This window comes from Rhopalosiphum maidis, chromosome 2, assembly GCF_003676215.2.
Source record: "Rhopalosiphum maidis isolate BTI-1 chromosome 2, ASM367621v3, whole genome shotgun sequence".
NCBI lineage: Eukaryota > Metazoa > Arthropoda > Insecta > Hemiptera > Aphididae > Rhopalosiphum > Rhopalosiphum maidis.
The window spans coordinates 69,833,107-69,858,114 of NC_040878.1; the positions used below are offsets into that span (position 1 = coordinate 69,833,107).

Below are 25,008 nucleotides of genomic sequence, written 5' to 3' on the forward strand. Positions count from 1 at the left end.
TAATGACATTATAATCCCATTTCTTAAATTCTGTCGGGACATCCGGAAAATGGCTCCCGGAGTGGTTTTTGTGTGCACATAAGTCCGCGACAACGGGGATGAACAAGATTGATGACGGTGTTTCAGAGAAATGAAGGGAAAAACCGCTGAGCTTTTGTCTGCAGTCCGGTAACAACGTACAAACTAATGTAATTGGATGATCCCGGAATTCCCTGAAAATTCCGTTTTAGAATTTAATTTAAATATTAACACACGGTATTCATAAAGTCAAATGATATGAGAAGCTACAGGAGTTCGAAAAAATAGACTGAAGAATAATATAAAAAAATAATAATAAAGAAATTATGAAAAAAAAAACCCACCCCAGACGTCCGGGTTTAGGAAAATGTTTCTGTCCAATGACAATATTTGTAGCTTTCTCTCTCTTTGCATTTCCTTTTTCTTTCTCACTTCTTTTTTTAACATAGCTGGGTCCAGAGTTTTATGGGCGTTGAAATGTGCTTGAAAATGTCAAGCTGACCCAACAGCAACATTTTCAATTTGCTTTAAATTAAAACTTTTAATTCAAATTATATAATCTTGTATTTTGTAAATGTATTCTTGAATTATGGTGTTGGATTTAAACACCAGTAAATAAAACAATAATAATTCATAAAATTAAAAGTTCTATAAATTAATTAAAACACAAAAACTACATTCGCTATTTTTGAACTAAATACAAGTTACGAGAATCTACGAATATTAATTTTATTATTTTAAGCTAAATAAACTACGATGAATCACGAATTAATGTTTGATCAAAGAAAAATATATTTTAAAAAATAATTTAAATTATCTTAAAATACAAATTCTCACATATTATTATCTATAGTATTTTTTTTTACTGATATCAGTGATATCACTTAGATAAAAACGATAGTTCTTTCACTATAGATCACTATCGTCCACATACTGTCTACCCTGCACTGAGGTGGCTGTGTCATAATTCATAATGGCTGTCTATTATTATTTCTGTTTTCTGTATCCTGTCAAGTTAACTTTTGATTATTAGTTTAATATAGTTTATGTTTTGTGTACCTATTACTATATTTTAATTCATCAACTGAAGCTCTTAAATTTTTTTTAATAATACATTATTTACATAAAATAATAATATATTATGTATTAAATAATATTCTATTATAAATAATAAAAATATTGTAACAAGTTCCTCTAAAATTGTATTATTTTGTGAATGCGATTTTATGATAATAATAATTATTATTGTATGTAGTTGACACATACTGGGTAAATGTAAGAAAAGCAAAACTTTTCGATCTTTTTTTTTCTTTATTATTATTTTTATCTTTATTAATTTTATATTTATCATTTACATTTTAAGAAAAACATTAAAATAATGAATGAACTTTTTTTTTTTCAAATTTGTTTAAAAAGAGTACTTTCAATATAAATCTAAGATTGATTGCAACATGTGCTAGCATATCAGGTTACCACTGGATAATATGTGCTTAATGAAGACATTTTTCAAATGTATTTTAATATTTTTTTAATTACTGTAAGAACAGCACTTTTGAGGAAATGTATATGTATTTATTGTCAATCTTTTTAATTTTAAATTTCTATAAAAACAAGAATAAAACTCGACATATTTTCCATATTATATGGTTTCTAGAAAATGCAAATTATAAATATACTAACCTCACGGGACACCCTGTTTATGTTTATATATTTTTGAATTACAATAAAATAAATAATTCTATTAATAATATCCCAGTTATTTGTTTTTTTAGTTTTTATCGATTAGGCAATTTGAAAATATTTGAATATTTTTACTCTTATAACCTCTTCAGAGTAGGAACAATATCAATTTTTTCAAGAAATGTTTCCCAACAATTAAGATTGCAGCATTTTTACTTCTCAGAAAATTATTGACTGAGACGAACGAAAAAATAAACCACATAAAATGTAAAACTAATAAATTCATAGTTTTATTTAGGAACTAAAGTTTAAATATCGCTTATAATGAATATAATATTTATTTATATTTTAACTTTAAAAAAGGTTTTCATTTTTCGACAAAAAGTTTTGTCAACATTCATTTTCAATCTTGTATGCTAGTAAGGATTCAATATTCTGGAGCTAAAATGTATATTTTGTTTGTCAGTCATTGGGTTTTGGAGTAGTATAAAACGGCGCATTCGAATTGCGTCCGCGGTTTTGTCACGACATATCCGAGTTGCGTCCCCGGTTTTCTCACGATATATACTAGTTGCGTCCGTGATTTTTCAACAACTGAGAATAATGTTTGGTGATAAAATCGTAGATAATTGCAATTATCAATATCTTATCTGTAAATACCACCTTAAATTTATTGTTGGAAATTAATTTTCTTCATGTCATCATTAGTCATACTTTGACATTCCATTTGTTGGACTATTCATCATGATTTTATATATTTTTATTTAACTTTGCAATGGAAAATCTTGAAATAATTCTTCGGTCTTTCATTTTTAAAACCTAATGAGGTTAATAACTGTTTTTATGAAGACCTAATGGCTATAAAACCTAACGATGAAAGAGTTGATAATTTTTTGAATTATTTTGAAAAAAATTATATTTCCCTGGAAAGTAAATTTCAACCGTCAATATGCTTACCACCAATTCATGTGAATTGTTTCACTCAAATATAAATGGGATATTTTATTTATCGTATTCTAACATTTTTCAATTTGTATATTGTTGAAGTATTGAAAAATGTTCAAACTGACATTTATATTAAAATGTATTTATTAATTTGTTTATTAATTTAAGAAGAAAATGATTAGAGGATGTGGAAAAAGAAGAATTTATTAAAAAGACAATGACTGAGTTTTCAACAAAAATATAACACGTCTTGACTTTGTACACAAATTGGCAAACAAAAATGAATTAATACATAAATGATACATATATAAAATTAAAATTTTTAACCATACCACTTAATAAAATCAACCTTATGCATTTAAAACAATTAATGATTTAGAATATGTAATTACAATTTTTAACCACTACACTATTTATATAAATAACAGTCCTCAGTCTGTAAAAGTGGGAAGAAAAATTTGTATATTACTAACTAATTATTAACCAGGGCGCAATTCGTACATGTCGCGAGAAAATTGCGGACGTAACTCGGATATCGCGATGTATATTTTTGTAAACGTCTTTTGCCAATTGAAAATCGCCTAAAAATACGTTAAAATATATAAATTAAAATATTTTTTATAATATTATTATATGTTGTTAATTTTTAGTTACTATCCTGTGGATAATAATTTAATACCTAATAGATATTCATTAATATGAATTAAACGTGAACTATGTCAGTTTAATTTTTTTTCACATACAGCTATCGACTGTTCTAGTTTTTATATGGAATATAGATCAATGAAAAAATCCGTAGTAATCTATTTCATCGAATTTTAGTATGATGTTTAGTTCTGTTCCGCTTTGTCAATCGTTGAATCATGTTACTTATCAGTTAAATGCAACTATTTTAATATACCTGAACAAACATTTCAATAATGGTTATATTGTATATTGTTATTTATTTCTGATGAAGTTTTACATTTATGTTTATTTATATATACTATTCGAGCAGACTAATTTGCTATTCAATTTCGTAATGTTAATCGTTTACGTATACACGCACGCGTACTACCATGTAAGTTATTGATGTGGTAGCCACTTTATTGATTCAGTTTATGTGAAAATAATTCAACCAGCTCATATTTGTTCATATTATTTGTACTTCAATTCTATACTGTATATAGGAGTATTTGTATGCTATCTTATTTATGTATGTGTGACATGCTGATATACATCTATCATTTATATAGATATTTTATACCATACTTGTTTTTAGATTCTGAGCGAAGCAATGGATGTATTGTTTTTACAATGATGTGTTTTGTTTTATGTCTGTATACACGAAATATAGTATAAAAATACATCAATGTTCAATTTTGAGTGTGGTTTCTGATAGGAAGGATTTGGTACTTTTGAGAGTTCAAAATTGACAATTCTAAGTATTTTTCAAAATAAATAAATATATAATGAAAAATAGACATTTTTACACAAAACTAGTTTAAAGTTAAAATGAATTAAAAAAATATATAGTCACAGTTTTTTTATAGTCATTTCAAGATAAAATTTAGAAAAAATTAGATATTTAAACAAAGAATAACGAATTTAGTTGTTTTGTTGTAATTATTCAAATATATTATTCATGGGGTCTTCCAATATTTTTGGCAAAAATTAATTCAGTCTACCGTATTATTAACACTAAAAATAAATTACATCAAAAGTAATATTATATACCTAGAAGTCATAAAATTGACTTGATTCTATTATGAACTAATAGATCATGTTTGCTCAGAATCGTTTTTTACATGAAATGGTTTATCGTTAATTCAAATTCAACACATAGGTAAATTACAATAACTTACCATAATAACGAGGTACCTACATTCAACAACTTACTGTTTTACAGAATTTTTTTTACCCATTTTCTTCTTTTTATATTGATTATTATTATATTTTCTTATAAGTTTGCGTAGAAAACAAGTTTAACGTAGTACGACCGATGTAATCACATTAATTATTAATTAAAATAGATTTGAATAATATTTTTAATATTGAAATAAGAAATTGTGAAAATATATTTTTAATTTGTTTTATTATTATTGATATAATATACCTATAATGATTTTTATTATATAATAAAATTATACTTAATGATAGTATTTATTCTGGTTCTTTAAATTGTGGTTATTTTGAATTTTAATTTTTAAGTATAATAGGTATATCAATATCACTATTATTAAAACGAACAGTATTACGATGATGCAACACAATTTCATGATGTGCAACAGGTGAATTCTCGCGTAGAATTAATTTATATATATAATATATAAAAAAAGGTGGGATCAGAGAAAAAACAAATTTACCGAGGCAAACCATTAAAAAAATGTCATGACACAGTGGGAAATCGTATATAGTTGACAACTACACTGAGCACGAAAAACCGTTCAACCCACAAGGGTACCCAATCACTCAACCCTCGTCGCGCGCGATTAACTGATGTTTTCCAGCTAGTCGTCGTAGCCTAATGGTCCACCGGCTGTGGCGTATAATAATAAATCGTTCATCACGTAACACCACTGTATTGTTTTTAATACGATACCGCACTGATAAACTTAAAATAATATTACTGTTCTAAGTTTTAAAAAAGAAACGATAAGACAAAGTGGAGTGATTAAAAATTGTTGATAAGATGATAAGATGCAAAGATGGAACGTACAATTATACCAAAACAGCTATTATTATTATTATTATTATTATTATTATACTATCTCCGTTTGTCGTCAACATTTAAATTGATATGAACATCGACAACACCAAAGCGCTGTTGACTTTTATAATATTCAATAAAATTGTGATATATGTTAAATAGTATATATTAGAGAAGAAGGACAGAAAAAAAATTGACAAGTCTTTATCGTTTGGCGTGTAAGCTGTCTAATAGAATATCGATTATTCGTTTCGCAGTTATTTCGATCTGTATCGTCACATTTTTTTTTTCGTTTTCTGGAAAAGCTTTTAACACAGACACACCACTGCGCTTCCTTTGAAGAACCCGTTGGGAAATTTGCCATTTATCTCGTGTCAGAGAACTGAACATTTATTGGCATGCCATTTAAAATAGTATGGTAGCTCTGTAACCCACACAAATAAACACAAAAATCTAACGACGTTTGTATTTTCTTTAGAATTGTTATCTTTTTTTGCGACGTTTCAGTTCAGTCTTACGCTGAAAATTCCTACCGAGAAGTCCTACCTGCACTCACGGTATTCTTGTACTAAAGGTCAAAGATTTAACAAAGAACTATTCAGTTAAGATGGACAGGTCATGATAAAACCTATTATTTGCACTATAATTTTATGATGTACGTCAATTTTATTCTATTTTTTTGTTTCTCATGAATTGTACCCATTGAAAATCGTTAAAATTTGAGTAGAGCCTTTGTACATCGTATGTTTAGTGCATACTGTGTACTCAAGTTTTATTAAGATAGTTATTGATAGGTTTATTAATATATATTATTATTATGCAATACAATAATAATTTATTTGAAGATAAGTAATAAACAATATAATAAACAGAACATTATATTATCATATAATAATTTTAATATAAAAATATAAATAACGATTCATTGAGTACATAAAAGGAAAAACATTATATTATAATTTATATTTATTAAATAATTATTTTGAGGAATAATAAATAATATATTACTCAACGACGATTTTAAAACTATTATTGAATTTTATTCGTTACGATTAGTACTTTTTATATTTTTACAACATCAAATAACATTGATTGGTTTTATATATTTTACAATCCATCTTCTATAGTAAAATATAATTAGATAATAGAAAACATTAACTTAAGTTCAAAAAATATGATTGTCATGTTTGAATGTCCGTATATCTTATAATTGTATATAATTACGGCTTAGTATTTTATATTAATCGACTTCCAAACAATACATTGCGATACATTAAATTGAAAATATAATGAACTACTTTCATTTATAATAATTTTTTTTATGTTGATAATAATTGTCAACATTTCACTAGTCTGGTCCGCGTTCAACTTTTAAATTTATCAGTTCATAATAATCGTATATGGAATTTTTCAAACGCATTGTATATTATTCATTGATGAATAGGCATACAAAAATATTTCGTTGTTACATATTCTATTATGTTATGATATATTTCTTTTCAGGGTTATAAGTTAATAATTTAAAACAATTGTATTATTTTTAAATGATATTTGAAATGTCAAGGATTCAGAAAAGCTTTTATTGCATATGAAGTTTGGTTACGCATGGTTGAAACAAATGTAGCCAGTTCATAACAGATTGCTTTTTGGTAGTTTATCCACCCTTTTCACTGGAAAAAAAAAATATTAACCAACGTCACGGATTCCCTAGCTTCTCAAGAGAATTTATGTAACTCTAGTGACTGTATCGTAAAAAAAAAAAAAACTTGTACCAAAAAAATATCTGGGTAAGCCGTAAATTAAAATTTATGACGATAATTTGAGGCCGAAATCCCGCAAGACTATGTCTGGAACTTTTACATACGCATATTACATCCATTTATTTATACATTTTAGTGTATATGTATATTGGTTGTTCATTATTATAAAAGCTATGATAATCAATATACTTATAGTCTTATTACTCTCTTATACACATTTTGATATTAATACATAAATATATCGAATACGTCCGTTGTAACCTACCTTCATTTTTTATCCAACAAACAATATTGTAGGCATATCTCTGTATATTTACTTTAGTTCATTATTATTGTTGCAAAATATTTAGGGGATAAATATTATTCAATTATTAATTCATCGTTTATATGTATTTTTTGTATGATATGTTTTATTATAAACTAAAAACGTAGAATATAAATGTAAATAAATAAGTAACATTGTGAATTTTACGTATGATAAAAATATATAAACTATTATTGTTAATGCGTGACGTCATTTTTTATGACGTTTATGTCTAATTATTGGTAAAAAAAAAATATCTTGTATGATATTTTAAAAAAATTATATTATTATTATCTACTGATGTTTATAGTTTAAATTAGCATAAAGATACTAAGTATTCAATTATTTTCTTTGGAGCTTATAAAACTTGATAATATTGTCCAAATTTATCTTTAAATTAGCTAAATTAAATTTGGTTATTCGGGAAACTAACAAGAAAACTCATCATAAGATGATGAACTATTTTAAAGGTAATAATACAGCATTTCATACTTTTTTTACCATTTGGCACATGTCAGTATAAAATAGTTTTGCAGAACTTTCATCACTCTGTTATTGTAATCATGACTCAATTTGTTCAGGTCTTTCTGAACTTTGAAATGTAGTTATATGTGTGTCGTAAATCGTTCATTATTCTACTTAGGTAATGCAAATATTTAATAGGGATTTCCAACGTGTAAATGGTAATATTAACATTTAAAAATGTTTTAATGTACTTTATATGTATCAAGTTTGAATTTTCAATTAAAATTTCAGAAGTTTTTGGTTTACCAGTATTTTCATATGCATAAAATATATAAAATAATTTATCAACTTTGCAGATGTGTCAAATCGAATAATTAGCAGTACACTAATATGAGCTGCACGGACATTCAATCAAAATTAATTCAGTATTTAAGGCCATTTGGTGTTAAAAAAATCATTAAAAATGTCTAAATTATAAGCTTAGCTTCTTAAGATAATTATATGAAAATTATACCTTTCCACTGAAGAAAATTATATCCCATTTTCTTAAGTGACTTTTGAAACTTTTTCACACGCATCTGTAAAACTTTCACTTTTATAATATTTGTAGTGTAATTATTTCATGAGACTGGATGTAAGACAAATATATTTTAACGTAGTTATACATAATTATTTGTTAATTCTAATATTTGTAAAATACAATTTACATGAGATTATTGATAAATTTAAAAAAATAATACGTTTATTAAAAAATAAAATATAATAAAAATGTATATAATATCAAAACAAATACGTGTTTATAAAAATACTAAATCAAAAAAAAAAAAAAAAAAATAATAATAAGTTAATCGAATTATTTTATTTATTATTTAAAATAAAAAAATATTTTTTTTTCACAAATAATTACACAATTAATACTTAAGTGATAATAATTAAGGTTCCTTAAAAGTAAATACTAAATATGTTTAAACATTTAAATTTTAGAATCTGAGCATAATGATACATAGGTTTTAAAATGGTATTCTTGAAAAATTGTTTAAAACGGTTAATATTTTGTAGGGGGCAAAAATAAAAATGGTCATATCTAATTTTCCAATAATATAAAATAAAACTAGAAAAGCTCATAAGTTTTTTTTACTACCATTAAAAAAATATCTAAAATACTTAACGTGCACAATTTTTTTTCTAATAGACATATATTATTCAGTTCAAATTAAGATAAAACTGGATACTTATTAAAAATAAAAATGAAGATTTTGATTCTTTTTTTGGAATTCGAAAACTATCAATCTTTGATTTTTATTATTGTTTTATTACATTTATTTTTAATTTCTATACACAACGGAAATTCAAAATATTTAGATTAATATTGTTAACTATTTATAACACTATTAAATATCCAAATTATTCTATAGTACGTTGGTATTTAATAAAAATAATATATAAATAAATATATTGAAGTATTTTTTACATTTATAAAAAATGCAAATTATCACGTTTTTTAAAATCGCCAAGTAGTTTTAGGCTATACTATTACTGTTGCATAATAAAGTTTGCTTTGTATTTTTGCTATGGCATTAAGATCTAAAATAATAATTATTATATAGATTTTTTACAATGTTATTAGGTGTAACAGGTAATAGAATAATGTGACCTTTTGATATAAGATATTTTACTCGATAAAATACTAGATATATATATTTTTTTTATATAAATTCAAAATTAATATGTACTTTACTCTACAGAGTGCAGACCTTTTTAAACTTGTTTTACAATTAATTTTAATTTTGGAACTATGTAAATCAAGTATGAAAATATCTCAGAGAAATTGTTTTAATATTACTTTGATTAATTAAAATTTTAGTTATTTTTATACATTTTAGCTTAACATTTTTCACCATTATGTATATTCTTGTTATATATACAAAGATATTTAGGCACTTTTTAAATAATGTAGTATACTATTATTCATACGTAAATTTTATCCTACAAAAATATTTAAATATAATCCGTTATATGTAGTTTTCCTCCTTAAATTAATTAAATTATTTATATTGTTTGTTGATAAAATTTGAAAACTATTTTTCAACAAAAAATTTAAAAAATGAAAGTGACTTTATTTTAGTTAAGCAATTAAAATTATAATAAATTCCTATATTGTCAACAAAGTTCTTATGTAATGAAAATAAAAAAAATCAATTAAAAATAAATAAAGCAACAGGTAATAAGTATGGATATAGATTGATTAATAAAAAGTTATATAATTAAAACTTTTAATAGCGTGATTATAATTAATTTTAATAACGGAAATCATATTAAAATGATGGGATATACAATAAAAATACATAATAGATATGATAATAATCATACTTTGAACATTTTGTTGTTTTCTCTGCTGTTTTTTTTTTCTTATTTTTATGTAAGTAAATGGAAATAATATTAAAAAAATTGAATTTTTTTTACGATGATATTCATTTAATATTATTTTTAATTATTATTAACTATATTATTAATTTAAACAGTTCAAAAGTAGATATTTATGTATATTTAAATAGCCTTAATAATCAAAATATGACAATATATATACATATATGTTTTAATAATTTTAATATACTCGTATTAAATTGGTAGCTAAACATGTTATTTTGTGAAAATAATAAAGTAAAACTATTTTTATAAGTATTTGAAATTTGACCAACATTAAATAAAATTTACAAATAAATTGAGATTGACTAGGTATCGTAATTTAATCGAATATGATGATGATAATTTTATCATTGCTCTTAACTATAACTGCAATGTTAGTACACCAATATTCAAATTTAGTTAGCATTTAATAATACATTATATTTATTCATTTACAACTACGTAATGTCCTGATATTAAAATGTATAAATAAAAAAAATTTAAAAATTAAAATAAATTATTTATGAAAATATTGAAATTTGCTAATTGTTTCTAAGTAATATTATATATGGTAAAAATTACATTAGTTTAAAAAAAAATAACTAGTGACTAGTGAGTACCTTCCTAGTATATTTTAATTTTACTCTGTATTATTTAATTCTCAGAAAAAATAATATTTTTAAATTCTAAAGCATTGAACACAACAATGGTAGGTTTATATTATTTAACTTTTTTATACAATATACCTAGATACATAAAAATGTATTAAATTATAATAATTCAATAAAGAAATCATATAACTTAATGTATTTTTTTTAAAATCTATAAACAAAGATATATATATTTGTGTGTGTGTGTGTGTGTTTTTTTAAATGGACTTTGTAATTTCTACTTGGGGAATGATTAAATTAAGTATTTGTCTCAAAAGTTGCATAATATACAAATTATATTGTATAACACCTGCAGGATAAGTGGATACTGATATAGCAATAGGGTTAGAGAGAGGTTTCATAATAGTTGAGCGAATTTCTCTTAATACGCTCTATACTAGCATAGAATTTTGGTGGAACTTGGCAATGTTTATTGTTTAATTAATATTGTGCACAAGTGCCAACGATAAAATGGAGTTATATGAAGAAAAAGTGATTTCTAGATAGTATAAAACATTAACTTCTGAAGTTTTTATTAATATCCTTTCAATATAAGATATGGGAGAAATGTTGGGCTTTGGTTTTGAACAAATTACATATTGATTACTGTATGCAATTGTCCATGAGTATCAGTTATATCAGTTATATCAGTTATATCAGTTAGCTTCATAGAAGTTATTCAACATAATGTTTTTTTTTTTTTTAAATTTTAAATTCCATGGTTTAAATACAACAATATTTATGGTATAAAAAATAATTATATATAATTTTTAGGATTTTTTAATTAGTATATTTTAAAAAGTATTAAGTTTCTATGATAAATATTTTCTAAATCACCAAAAATAAGATAAAAATTAATATTTTAACTTCAAATATAAAATAAAATATTTTTAATAATTTTAAATTTGTTACAAGAAAAACGTACAGAGAAACTGTTGTTAAATTGTCAAGTATTTTGAATTAGACACAAACTTCGTAAAAAGGTAAATTGAAAAAAAATGTCAATTTAGTCTATTATAAATTAAATTGTTGGAGTAAATTACAAGTTTCAATGAATATTTTTATTTTGGACCTTTTAGAACAAATTTGTTATCAGATGATTGGAACAACATTTATATTCCAAAACGTGGGCGCACACAAAAAATCGAATACTTTTCACTTGACGTTAGAATCTAAAACATGTTTTTGAATTAAGATTTTTATTAAGGTTATTATTTCGATAATAAGAATCTATTTTGACCTGATTATTTTTTTTCTTTTTATCTCCAGATCAACCAACTAGATCAACTTTGCTGCAAATAACCATAATTCAAAGTTAGAGATTTAAAGTTATTTCTAATGAAATTGAAGATAACAGATATTCATTATAAATACTCATCCTAGTTTAACTGTTTTATTATATCCAATACAATCAATTTTGAAATATATATATCAAATTTTGAGCCGGGCAAAATAATTTCATATTTTTATCTTTTAACTTTTATAGTTTCTAGAGTTAATGCTTAAAAACATATTGAATGACTACCTTAAAAGTAAACCTTTAGAATTTATAGATCTAACATTGTTAAGATATTATATTTATAGCTGATTTAAAAACATATTATAATTGATCCGAATTATAAAAAAGAAAACATAACAATAATAGATGCCTAATAAATTTGGTGTAATCGAAATATGTAGAGCTATTGGCTTTAATTAAATTAATTTAATTTATTAATAAATAATTTATTTATTTACGATACTATAAGCAACGATAAAATGTTTTTGAAACTCAGCGATTTTTTCAAAATAGAACTGAACGACTTCTTTAATCACAGATAGTCTGAATATGGATGGTTTCTAAAAGAAGTCTCGGGAGAGGAACTAAAATGACAACTTTTTTTTTTATGATACATAACGTATTGATTATATTAATATCATTTTAATTATAAATAAATAAAATATGTGTCTATCTATAATATAAAACTAATAAAATAAAATTTTTATTATTTTAATATTTCATTATCAAACAATACAACGATGCAACAATTATTGCAAAGTAATAATTGTATATAAAATAATATAAAATAAATTATATTTCAATTATTATAAATTACAGTTATTTTTATTAAAATTAAAAAGCTGAATAAATTTTATTGCTAATTTTCTTGTTACATCATTTTTTAGGTTATGAAATTTTCGTCAATATTTTTGATTTTTTAAAACGTTATTTTTACTGTTAAAAAGATGACTGTAATATTTTTGAATAGGTACTAACTTTAATTATTTTAATTTGCATTATTAACATGTTGACCGCCATACGGCCGCCGGCGGCCACAAAAATATTGTTACAAATTAAGAATTTTAGGCCGCCGGCTGCCGTAACATTTTATTCCTGCGAGGCCATGCGGCCGCCGGCTGCCGCATTTCTCATATTCTTTTATATAGAGATAAAATTGTTGGCGCTGTAGTAATGATTTTTATAATTATTTTGTGACGTAGAGCTAAAAATTCTGCTTCGATTGATATATTTTTAATCTTTTTACAATATTTTTTCATCGTTATATTGTGGTTCAAATAAGTACCTATAGAAATTATTATTATTTTAATTTCTTATCATATTTTAAATTAGAAAATGACTAAAGAGGACAAGTTTTCATTTACATCACCAATCTTGAACCTTTTTGCCCGTGAATTCATTTTTAAAAGATAAAATTCAAAAATTGTCACAATAAATAAGTTAGACCGCCGGCGGCTGTATGGCGTCTGATAGTGAATCGTATTATCGAGGTGCCGAATTGCCGCCGGCGGCCGTACAATTATTGTTGAAAATTATTAATCTATGTATAAAAATAAATATTTTGGTGTTTAGTTCGTATTTTTAGACCTATTTGTTCAAGAGATAACACATCGAACGTTTTCGTAATTCCCATAAAATAGACCGATGGCGTTGTAATAATAAACAACAGTACGGCCGCCGGCGGCTGTATGGCGGTCAACGTGTTAAATGATGTAGATCAAATATGCCTTGTTTTACTATTAATAATTAATTAATTCAACCAAAGTTTTAAATAATTTTCAATATTCTATTTAATAATATTAATAGGTAAGAAATGTGCTTGTGTCTTATCATCAACAATTAGAGTTGTGTGATGATGTTGCCCAAAAAATATTTTGTTAATACTGTCAGATGTTTGTTACACTACGTGTTTATGATTAATTATAATTATTGATTAATATTTTCTAAAAATCATAAAAGCAGTGTCGAGTATTACGAACTAATTATCTACGAAGATAATGACTTAAATTAGTTTAACGATTACGGTAAGTATGTAATTGTTTAGAGTTCATGTAGCTATTTAATTACAAAATAAACTATAGTATCTATTATATCACTATAATATTATATTAAAATAAACTATGTTTTATTTGCATCATTTTTTGACAAGTACTTTATAATATCATTCCATAAAATATTCATAAAATGGTATACGAGATACTGAGAATTTATTCGTAGTATTATTTTACAGAAATGTAATAAATTTGTAATATATTTTGAAGTTATAGATCAATTAATACATAAATGTATTAAATTATATATTAAAAAAAAAATAATAATTAGATTACTAAGATATAGTACTTAAAAAAAAAAATTAAGGTATTGCATTGAACTAAACGTAAAATAGAGGTATTCATGTTCAGTTTTAGTTATAAAGTTATTATTTAAAAACATTTGATTAATCTTCTGTTGATTGAAATAAATAATTCAACAGATAATAACAAAAATAAGTAGGTACCGATGTCTTTATTGCAAAGATAAATCTCTTGAAAGAATTAGGTCAAATATGTAATTGTTATCTTCATTTCTTTTTTGAATACATTTTATTTATGTGTGTTTTTGTTAGACGTTATTTTATATTATTTACGCGTTATTTGATAAAGTAAAGTTTTTTAGTTATCCTTTTTATTATTATTTTATTTAAATTTGTATATTATGAATTTAATTTCTTATGTATTTAATAACAATAATAAGTACTTATCGTTGCATTAAATAATCAGATTAGTTCTTAGACTTATCAAATTTTTAATTTATTTTTTTCATAATATAAATTCATTATATTGTTTAGATTGATAATTTAAAATTATTAATGAACGATAGTAGAGATAATTTCTTCAAAAATTGGTTTTATTTTATATTAATATACCATGTATTAATATTATATTATTAATTATTGAACAAAAACTGTACCTAAACAAATAATTTGTGTAAAATAGATATTAATTCAATTATAATTTTATATTTTAACCTTAAAAATGAACAGAATATTGATTCCATAATTATGGTATTTTTTTAATGTGTGTATCTGGTGTCGCTTTTTTATTAAGTTAGAAATCCTTCAGACTTGAATTTCAAGGGTAGTTTTTGGTATAAAATTAGATCTAGTTAGTGTTTAATAGTACTTAATGAAAAAGTAGTTGTAAAGAGGGTAAAATGTGGAAAATTTAAAATAGGAGTATGTATTATTTATAAAACACTAGTACCTTACGAAATTGTTTTATTATTATTATTATTATTAAAAAAATAAATAAACCTAAATAATTGAATCTTTTTGCTATTACATATTTTCCATTTACAATAAATTCTTCAAAATATTAAGAGTATGTATTAAAATATTTATACTGCTAATGTTCTATAAGCTAGTTTTCTCGACGTCGGTATTGACTTATAAATCAATACCAAACGATAATTTATGTATATTTATTATTATTATTATTATTATATAGTATGTATTATAATACCTAAAAATAAATATAATTTTTAAGCCATAGTCTCGTCAAAAATTGGTTCAAACATATTACAAGTATAAACAATTACCACTTAACTTAAATTTGTTTTATATCATGTCTTATTATATTAATTAACTAATTAGGTTCAAAAGAGATTTATGTTTTTTAATAATACTGATACCATTATTGTTTCAATATTTTAATAAAATAGATATTTAATTAAACATTTTTAAATTAATTAATATAGTATTATTTTGATTTATAAGGTAAAATAACATTGTGTTTGATGTTTCGTTCACTATTGTAATAATATTTATATCATTAATTATTTGAATGCATTAAGTATTATTATGTTTATTCATAGTAAAAATAAATTGAAAATGCTGTCATTAACATTTTTTGCTCTTGGCAAATGAGTGACCTAATTCTAACCTTTCGTCGGTCGTGTAAAATATTATACCATACTTGGCTGCGTACAGCGTGTTTTTGACCGTGCGTGCTAATATTGTCCAAAACAAAAGCAGCTTTCAACATTTCAAAGGAAATGTACAGTCATAAATCGTGATTTGTAAAATAAAATGGATGGAAATATATTAAATGGTCTAGTTACAAATTATCATGAACTGAAGCAATCCAAAGAATAATTTATTTAGAATTGTAAAAGTTTTATATCAATAGAGTAAACAAAAAACAAATATTTATTGATGATTTAAAAAAAAAAAATATCTAACTGAAGTGATTAGTAAGCATAGTAAAATGTAGCAAAACATTTTAGTGTCATGTGTATTATAAAAATTTTAAATTTAAACAGTTATCAAATAAAAATAAATGCTTATAATATTGACTGTAGGTATTTGGAAGTTGAGGTATTCTATATCATAGATTTTTGAATAGGTATAATAAGATGTAATTTTTAGATAATAGTTGAAAATATTTAAATTGCATGATAACAAAATGATAATAATAATAAGGTTAGGTAAGATTTAGTAAGCTTAGATTCTAAGTTTTAAAACTTTAGTAAATGCCTTGGATTTTATATTTTCAGTTTGAAAATATCTTTTATCAATTATTTAAAGGTTTTTGAAGTAAATTTATTTGTAGTACATTCAAGTTACTTACAGTTTATATTAGTGACAAAATAATAACCCATGTAACTTGATACTTAGTTAATAAGTCATAAGTTTCACATAATTATTTCCGATCTAAATTAAATGTTAATTATAATTGCTAAAGTTCGTATTTAACATTAAAATTGCCATGCTTCATTGGTTCTTGGCAATATTATATTTTGTACTCAGCTTTTCAAATAATAATAATAATTTTAATATTACATAATCCATAACATGTTAAAAGTATATACAATAATTGTATAATTGATAAAATAAAATATTATAAAATTTTATAACCAATTAAATATCTAATTATCATTAGATAATAAATATTTTTTAACAAATTTGTTATAAATTTATGGTTTTACTTGCCTGTGCCCTGTAATAAAATTTTGTATTCAAATATTAATGTTAATGAAGATGAAAAAAAAGATATTTAGATTAATAATAAAAATTAAATAATTTTAATAAATCGTTCGAATAATTGAAAATTTTTTGAAATATATTAATGAATGTTCTACGATATTGAATTTAAGCTAATAAGCGTTCTACATTGATCCAAAAGTTGAAGGTTAATCTGAAAGTTTAAAAGGACGTTTAACAAAAAAAAAAAATAATAATAATAATAAAATAAAATATTATATCAAATTTTATTCTTTTAGTTGCTTCATAATTCAATTATAATCAGAATGATTGATTTACCTTCGGCTACAGATATTTTCTAACTACTTTATCAGCAAACTTTCATAACTTTTGACGTGACCTATTGATATTTTGATGGGCCAACTTTGGAAGTTGTTTCAATATATTTTACAATGTATGCTATGTAAGAATGGGGAATATTAACGAAAAATCACTTTTAAAATGTATCCTAAATTAACTTAACAATGTATAGATTAGTCATACATTTTCATCATGGATTAAATTTCAATCGCCTACAAAATAATATGCATCTTATAGTTATGATAAATATTTTTATATTTTTGTTCTATATTAAATTTTCCTCTAAATCTTCAACACGTATATTTATTATTATTTATTATTCTCGTTCAATTAAAAAAAATACATGATTGCACTCATATATTGATAATAACAAATAAGTAAACTTTCATTTTATATACTCGTAATATAATAACAGTTAATAAAATAATTACTTAAGTAAATGAAAAAATAACTGTTAGCACATTTTAAAGCGTAAACTCAGGTAAATTATACAAAGAAATGAATAAAAATACAGTTTTGTATGTAGCAAAATAAGGAGACAAAATGTATGTAAGACGATATGAGTGCATGAGGGTCAAATATCCGTCATTAACGAATATGAAGGGACAACCCGTATATGTGCAGCGTTTTTGATCCTTTAGAAATATAATGTACAGTGTCTGCAGTTAGTATGTAGCACGTGTTAATCGATGAAATATATTATATAGAGCATAACAATAAACTATAGACTATATGGACATCCATGTACGTAGTGTTTGTGATCATTGAGACCGTTTAGTGGTTTTTTTCGTTATTTCTAGCGTGAATGCGTATTATTGTTGTACTACTAACTGTTATTACTAAGGGTGACATGTATATATATATATATGTTCTTAATGCTCTTATATTGGTTGTAACTGGTGTTTTCTGAGATATTATATTATCGTGATTGCAAAGATGCCTTGTTAGGGTCGGGTTTGATGTTTGGTACCGCTACGGTACACGTAATGCAATTCGATTTGAATCGATTTAGTGCGATTACTTGCTCTAGTCAGATATATATTTGTATATTTTTACACTTGTAAATTCATTGAGATGTGTTGTGTGTCATACTTTCGAGTGTTAGTATAATTAAGACTTGGTAAGTTGAACACCGTTAACATATTATATTTATACAAGTCTCAATACATAATATTGCTGCTAACGAGTATTAACATGTAGTCAATCATATAGGATTAATCTCTAATACAATTTAACTTATTTTTAATATTGTGTATTCTAACAATAAATTTCTTTGACATGAAAACATAATCTCTTAAGAAACGATTAAAATTCGAGTTACCATAGTAATAATAGCTAATATGAATATAGGTACTAACTCTGAAAATTAATTATTAATACGTAGGACTGTATTTAAAACCGGTTAGGTACTAATTTTTAACCAAAAAACTGTATTCAGATATCCAGATATTAACTAATTGATTTAATGTGTGTTGAATTTTTATTAAATATTAAATTAATTTATGTAATTTAATATTCTTTAATTATTGTAGGCACTAATTTAATAATATTTAATTTAGTGTGAATCAACGTATGTGTATGCACTGTTGATGATTCTACTTAATTAATACTGTTTGGAATAGTTTAAAAATCATAATATAATTAACAATGCTATATAACAACAATAATATGATAAACATGCAATGTGAAATTTAAAATAGTTGTATTAATATGCTAGCGAGTACTTAAATTTGAAGTATTGAATATAAATGTGGATATAATTGGCTTGATTGTAAAATGATGCGACAAGTATGTTTTAAGTGATACAAAAATAGTTAGTTTTATGTCTATATCCGCTGTTCGAATAACTCAATGAGCTCAAATATATACGATGTAAAATAATCATTCAAATGAAAACTAGATGTTAATGTATACTAACGTGGAATATGTGTGTTAATATTAAACAATAAAAAACTTACTGTTAGTTGAAGTTTTTACATACTGTTCGAATATAATTGTTGTTTTGTCATCATCCCCAACCGTTTTGGTGTGTGTTGGTTGTACGGAATGTTGTACAATATGGACATACTTTTTGTTTATATTTTGAGGATTAACTTATAACTAATACTCCATCTGATTGTACTCCATCTGGTCTTCCAAACTACTATTTTTTTTGCAAAAATAGTTCTTTGTTTCCAATTAATATTTTGTTTATTCAATCCTAATATACGAAGTTAAAATTCCCAATTTCTAACGCGATTAAATAATTTGGGTTTGAGCTATTGATAAAATTTCGGGTGTTCTTATTCACACTTTTTTTTTAAGCCACTTTAATGTCTGATAAATTGGATTCAACTTAATACAAACACATTTTTATTATTGTCTATTTCAGACAATAAGCAAATTTATAACTATTGACTTCAACACAAGCTACGGCTTAAAGGAGCAGATATCATTGCATTTATATATTATATCGTGTGCATTTTAAATAATAATAAAAAGAATACATAATGATTATACAGCAGAGGTGAATTATATACGAAATATAGCTTTTCATTTGTAATTTGTAACTGAAATATATGATTAAATTTTTGATGATTCTAAATTTTGACTATATTCATTGATAGTTTTTTTATAACGTGAGTTGTTTGTTCATATTTAAGTTTGTATTTTAAAACAATTTTTAATATGGCAATTTCAAAATCAAATTATATTATTGAAATAAATATTAATGTAGTAAACATTCATAAAACCGTTATACACAAATATCTTATGACTAAAATTCGACGTTACTTACGTTTCAATTATATTTTTATGTACAGTACTAAAGCGTGCCAGATGAGAACTGATAAAAATGACGTTGACGCCAAGATTAAAGTTACAACCATGGTTGCCACCAATAGGCTTATGGGTTTTAAGATTAAATAAAACAGTTTAATCCAATTAATTAGCTATTTTTAATGGCTTATCATAATTTACAGGTAAATTTAATGATTTATTATAATACTGAAAAAACAATAGTCCATATAATTTTGACGCTACATCAAAATACCTTCCTGAAGAAACAAAGACGTTGAAAGTTGAAACGGCCATGGCGTAACGATCCACAGATTATATTTTGTGCATTTTGATTAAAATAGACATAAAAAAATATCGTAATGAATATAGGATTTACTACAAAAGTATAAATTATTTTTTCTTTTAACTGGAATACTGACAATGCAAATGTTTATTGACCCATAAAAGTATAATACAATTTAATAATATTGATATTGTATATAAATGCATTAGTTTTTTGCATAATATGAAATTATAATTAATGAATATAGTTTATCATTTTGAAGTAATAGAAAATCCTACAAACGTCATTTCTGACATTCACGATTTAATAAATTAATAATTAAAAAAAGCTTTGTGGCTAAATCGCTCATTAGGTTAGTCAAGCCATTATTATTATGCTTATATTAAAAGTAAAACTTTACTTTAAAGTCCTATCAACCTACTTAGTAATTCTTAAAAAGTAATAAACTAATTAATTATTAATATCCAATTATAATGGTTAATCATATTTTTAGATTTAAAGCTTTTCGTAACGTTCCATAATTTACATTTTATTGGTTAGCTTATTATTTTATGTAGGTGTTATACAAACAATAGTATCAAATATATTATACATGATATATCTAATTATACTTATATTACTTATATACTTTTCACATGTTTTAAAAAAATCATATTTAACTTAATTTAATGTTATGATTTGATATTATATTTTGCTAATTGGATTTATTTTTATAGTAAAGATTGTGATTATTATTATTGTTCAAATAATTATTAAGGTTCTTAATTTGAAATATTTCAAAATTGAAAATATCACTTTTCTTAAAAAAAATATAGGTTTTTTTATATTTATTCTCTGTAGGTCATTTGTATCGATTTATGATTACATATAGAAAACATAAGCTATTAAAATTAGTAATTTATTAATGTTACTAGCGTTACTATAGCCGTGGTTTAGAGATCACCTTGGCTATAGTGCATTGTTAAACATATAACTAATAACACAACTTTAATTTTATATATATGTTATTGGAAACGATTATCAAACAGTTGTTAATTAACAAACGCCTACTATATAATGCATTTCATAAAACATAAAACATTTGTTTATAAAACAACATTTTTCATATGAATGAAATATTAAAAAAATAAAATAAATTTCAAAACCCATAATACGAGATATTTTGCATTTTCTTTAAAACGTACGAGTATATGTATATATATATATTATATAAGTATGCTGTATAAAAAACAACATACCATACAAGATATAGATACATTTTGCGAAATGTACGTCCATTTCCCGGAAAGAAAGAATGCACTTAGTGCGTATGCGACTACTATACAATATACATTTATAGTATAATCATATATAATTTAAAAGTAGATTTATGTATGATTATGATGATGTACATTTGAAAGAAAACCTAATGCTGTTGACAATTGAATGTATTAGGTGTTTTTACTTTACAATAGATAACGCTAAAGAAATATGATATTACGCACAACGGGCATAGACGATAGCTTATGATACGTATTGTGCGAGCAGATTACCGTATAAATTACACGGTGTTTGTTTATTAAGTTCAGCGCCATAGTATAGTTTCTGATATTATGTTTACCGTGGTCTTCAGAAGATAGTTAAATTGATTGTTTGATAAACTATTATGTACACGCGAACATAGGATTTCTGTAATACCAACTGATAGTAATGATGATATGGGATTATCTTTATCTACGATAAACACAATTATAAACACCGTATTGTAAAAAACTGCGTACGTTTATAAAACCCAATGTACCTGTCTGGACGTCAAAAACAAACAATGTTTTATAATAATTTTACAAGTTGTATAACAATTACAGTAACGGAAATAATTTATATGTTATACAGATCACTATTTCGTAAAAAAATAATTACGATATATTTTTTCAAACTATAAACTTAAAATTAATTACTGTTGAATTTATAAATAATTCTGATGGTTCTTAAATAACTATATCGTTATATTATATTTATATGTTATATAATAATAAAACTAATATAATTCTCATAATAAATTATAAATTACTTCTGAAATTATTAATATATATTTTTTTGAATTATTACTTTAAAGTTAAAATTTTAAGAACTATCTAAACAAATAAAAGTAACATAAATATTAAAATTAAATAATTGTATATTTTATGTTTTATTTATATACTTTTCACTTTAAATTTGCTTTGTGAACATATACATAACCTATTATTTACAGTGTCAACTTTACACATTAAAGATTATTCGATTTAATGTATTTTTTTTATTTTTTATTCAGGAAATTTTGCAATGTAATATTATAAATGTAGTATAATAGACATAGGGAATATTTGGGATATTTTAAATAACGCAAGTTGTTATTGTTGGCGATGAACCATCCAGTAACGGAAATTCGGCGTGAGTTTAATAAGGGCTTATGTTAGTAAAATAATATACATTTTCACTTTATTTCGTTTTAATTATTTCACTAAAAATGTATCAAAAAAATGAACAATTTTTAAATGTACTAAATAAGTATTATATACAATTAAAAAAAAAAAAAATAAAATAAATAACTTTAAATCAATAGGTACATATTATTTGCGTTTAATCTAAAATATTTATTTTTATACAAATATTGAATTATTGTATACTAATATATTATGCAACTTTTGTTTAACAACATTATATGAGATTCACTATAATACAAATGCATTGATTTTAATACAAGATATTTATTATTTAGAATACCATTGTATACTATTAATTATTAAGTTTTTACGTGCATTGGATAAATAAAATAAAGTTTAAAATAAAATAAATTCAAACACGATTATTAAGTTTATTGAACCACGATAATGAAAAAAATACAATTAAATACAAAAATAAGCTTTAAGTATTATAATCAGTTTTTGTTAAGTTATTTGTTTTGCTTGACTTTTGCTAAATTTCCACGAATCGATTGTTTCGTGATTATCAAGTTTTACCACAGATACCGTGTTTGACAAGTTTTCGTTTATATTGGTAGCATACCTACCATTCGTTAACATCAAGCTAAGCAGTTTCTAACCACGTGGGACGTGACTGCAAAATAACTTATTTTATATAGCTAAGTTATACCTTCTTGCATTTTGTATCTCGAACAGACAAGTATCTCTATAAATAGTACACATATTATGTATACGATGTTTTATGTGTATAACATAGTTATACCTATTATGCAATTGTGCTTAAACAAATTATATGACAATGCTTTAATTTAATTCATTTATACATTTTATTGTACTATAATATGGATTCAATTATGTATGAAAATAATAGAATCAAACAATAGTTTTGTTAATTTTGTATGGCAATGTGTTTATTATATTCTAATTTTATTTTTTAGACGAATACTATAATATTATATACTATATACTATAAATATAATTTAACATTATACTTCCTAGTTGATGATTAGTAAATAAGTGTAATGACTTTAAACAACGAATGTTTCAACATAGCTATTGATTTACAATTTAATATAAATACATTTTAAAGTTGTTCTTTATTTTAATACCTCAATAAATAGTACTATACTATTGCTATTTCATAACTATTTGTTAATTTTTTATGTTTTTTTTTTCCATAACATTTAATGGTACATTAATGGATAGAACAATGATACTCAAACCAATACATGAGTTTTTATTTCATTTATTAATTATCATTGAGTTCAGGCTATAGTTTTTACATACTTTATAGTAATTATATGCCTATTATAAACATTATCACCGTGTGTTGACATGTATTACATACCTTTTTAATTCAATTATCGTTAGAAACAAATAAATAACTTTTATTTACTTTATTTTTAGATAATATGGTCACAACAACAGTATGAGCTCAAAAGATTTAAAAGAGATTTTGTACCAACACGAAATGTTACAAAACACGTTAGTTCAAAACCAGTATTGCGGTTCCCCGATCCATTATTTGGTGATCAATGGTATTTGGTAAGTTATTTTAATACATTTTGTATAAATTATTAATTTACACAGTATGAATGATTATGTATATACATGAGATGTCTTAAAGTAAATTATGGTATTGTATTAATGTATATAATATTTATTATTTGAAAAACATCATATTTAAAAAAAAAAATATATTTGCAGATAATGTTTAAAATCCAAGTATTAATTAATATATAATTTAGATCATTAAAATGTATCGAATTTCCTTCACATAGTTGCATCAAATATTTAACTGACTTAAAAATTAAATATATACAGTAGTTTTTTAAAAGAATGAAATAACTAATGATAACTGTTAAAATATATTTAAAAAATGTCCTATCTTTAACATAGGTTTTATATATATTAGAATATTTAATTTATAATTAAAAGTGTTCATGAAAAAATATTAATTTTAAAATTAATATGAAACATCATAATT

The 25,008-nt window shown here is 23.5% G+C and overlaps 1 protein-coding gene across 2 annotated transcripts in view; it reads left to right on the forward strand.

The window, feature by feature from the left end:
* Window positions 1–25,008, forward strand: part of LOC113551039 (furin-1-like) — a 105,981-nt gene that overhangs the window by 19,741 nt on the left and 61,232 nt on the right. For both annotated transcript variants that reach the window (XM_026953045.1, XM_026953046.1), the window contains exon 3: window positions 24,429–24,566. In XM_026953045.1, the coding sequence (XP_026808846.1) occupies window positions 24,429–24,566 (138 nt within the window). The remainder of the gene's footprint in view (window positions 1–24,428; window positions 24,567–25,008) is intronic.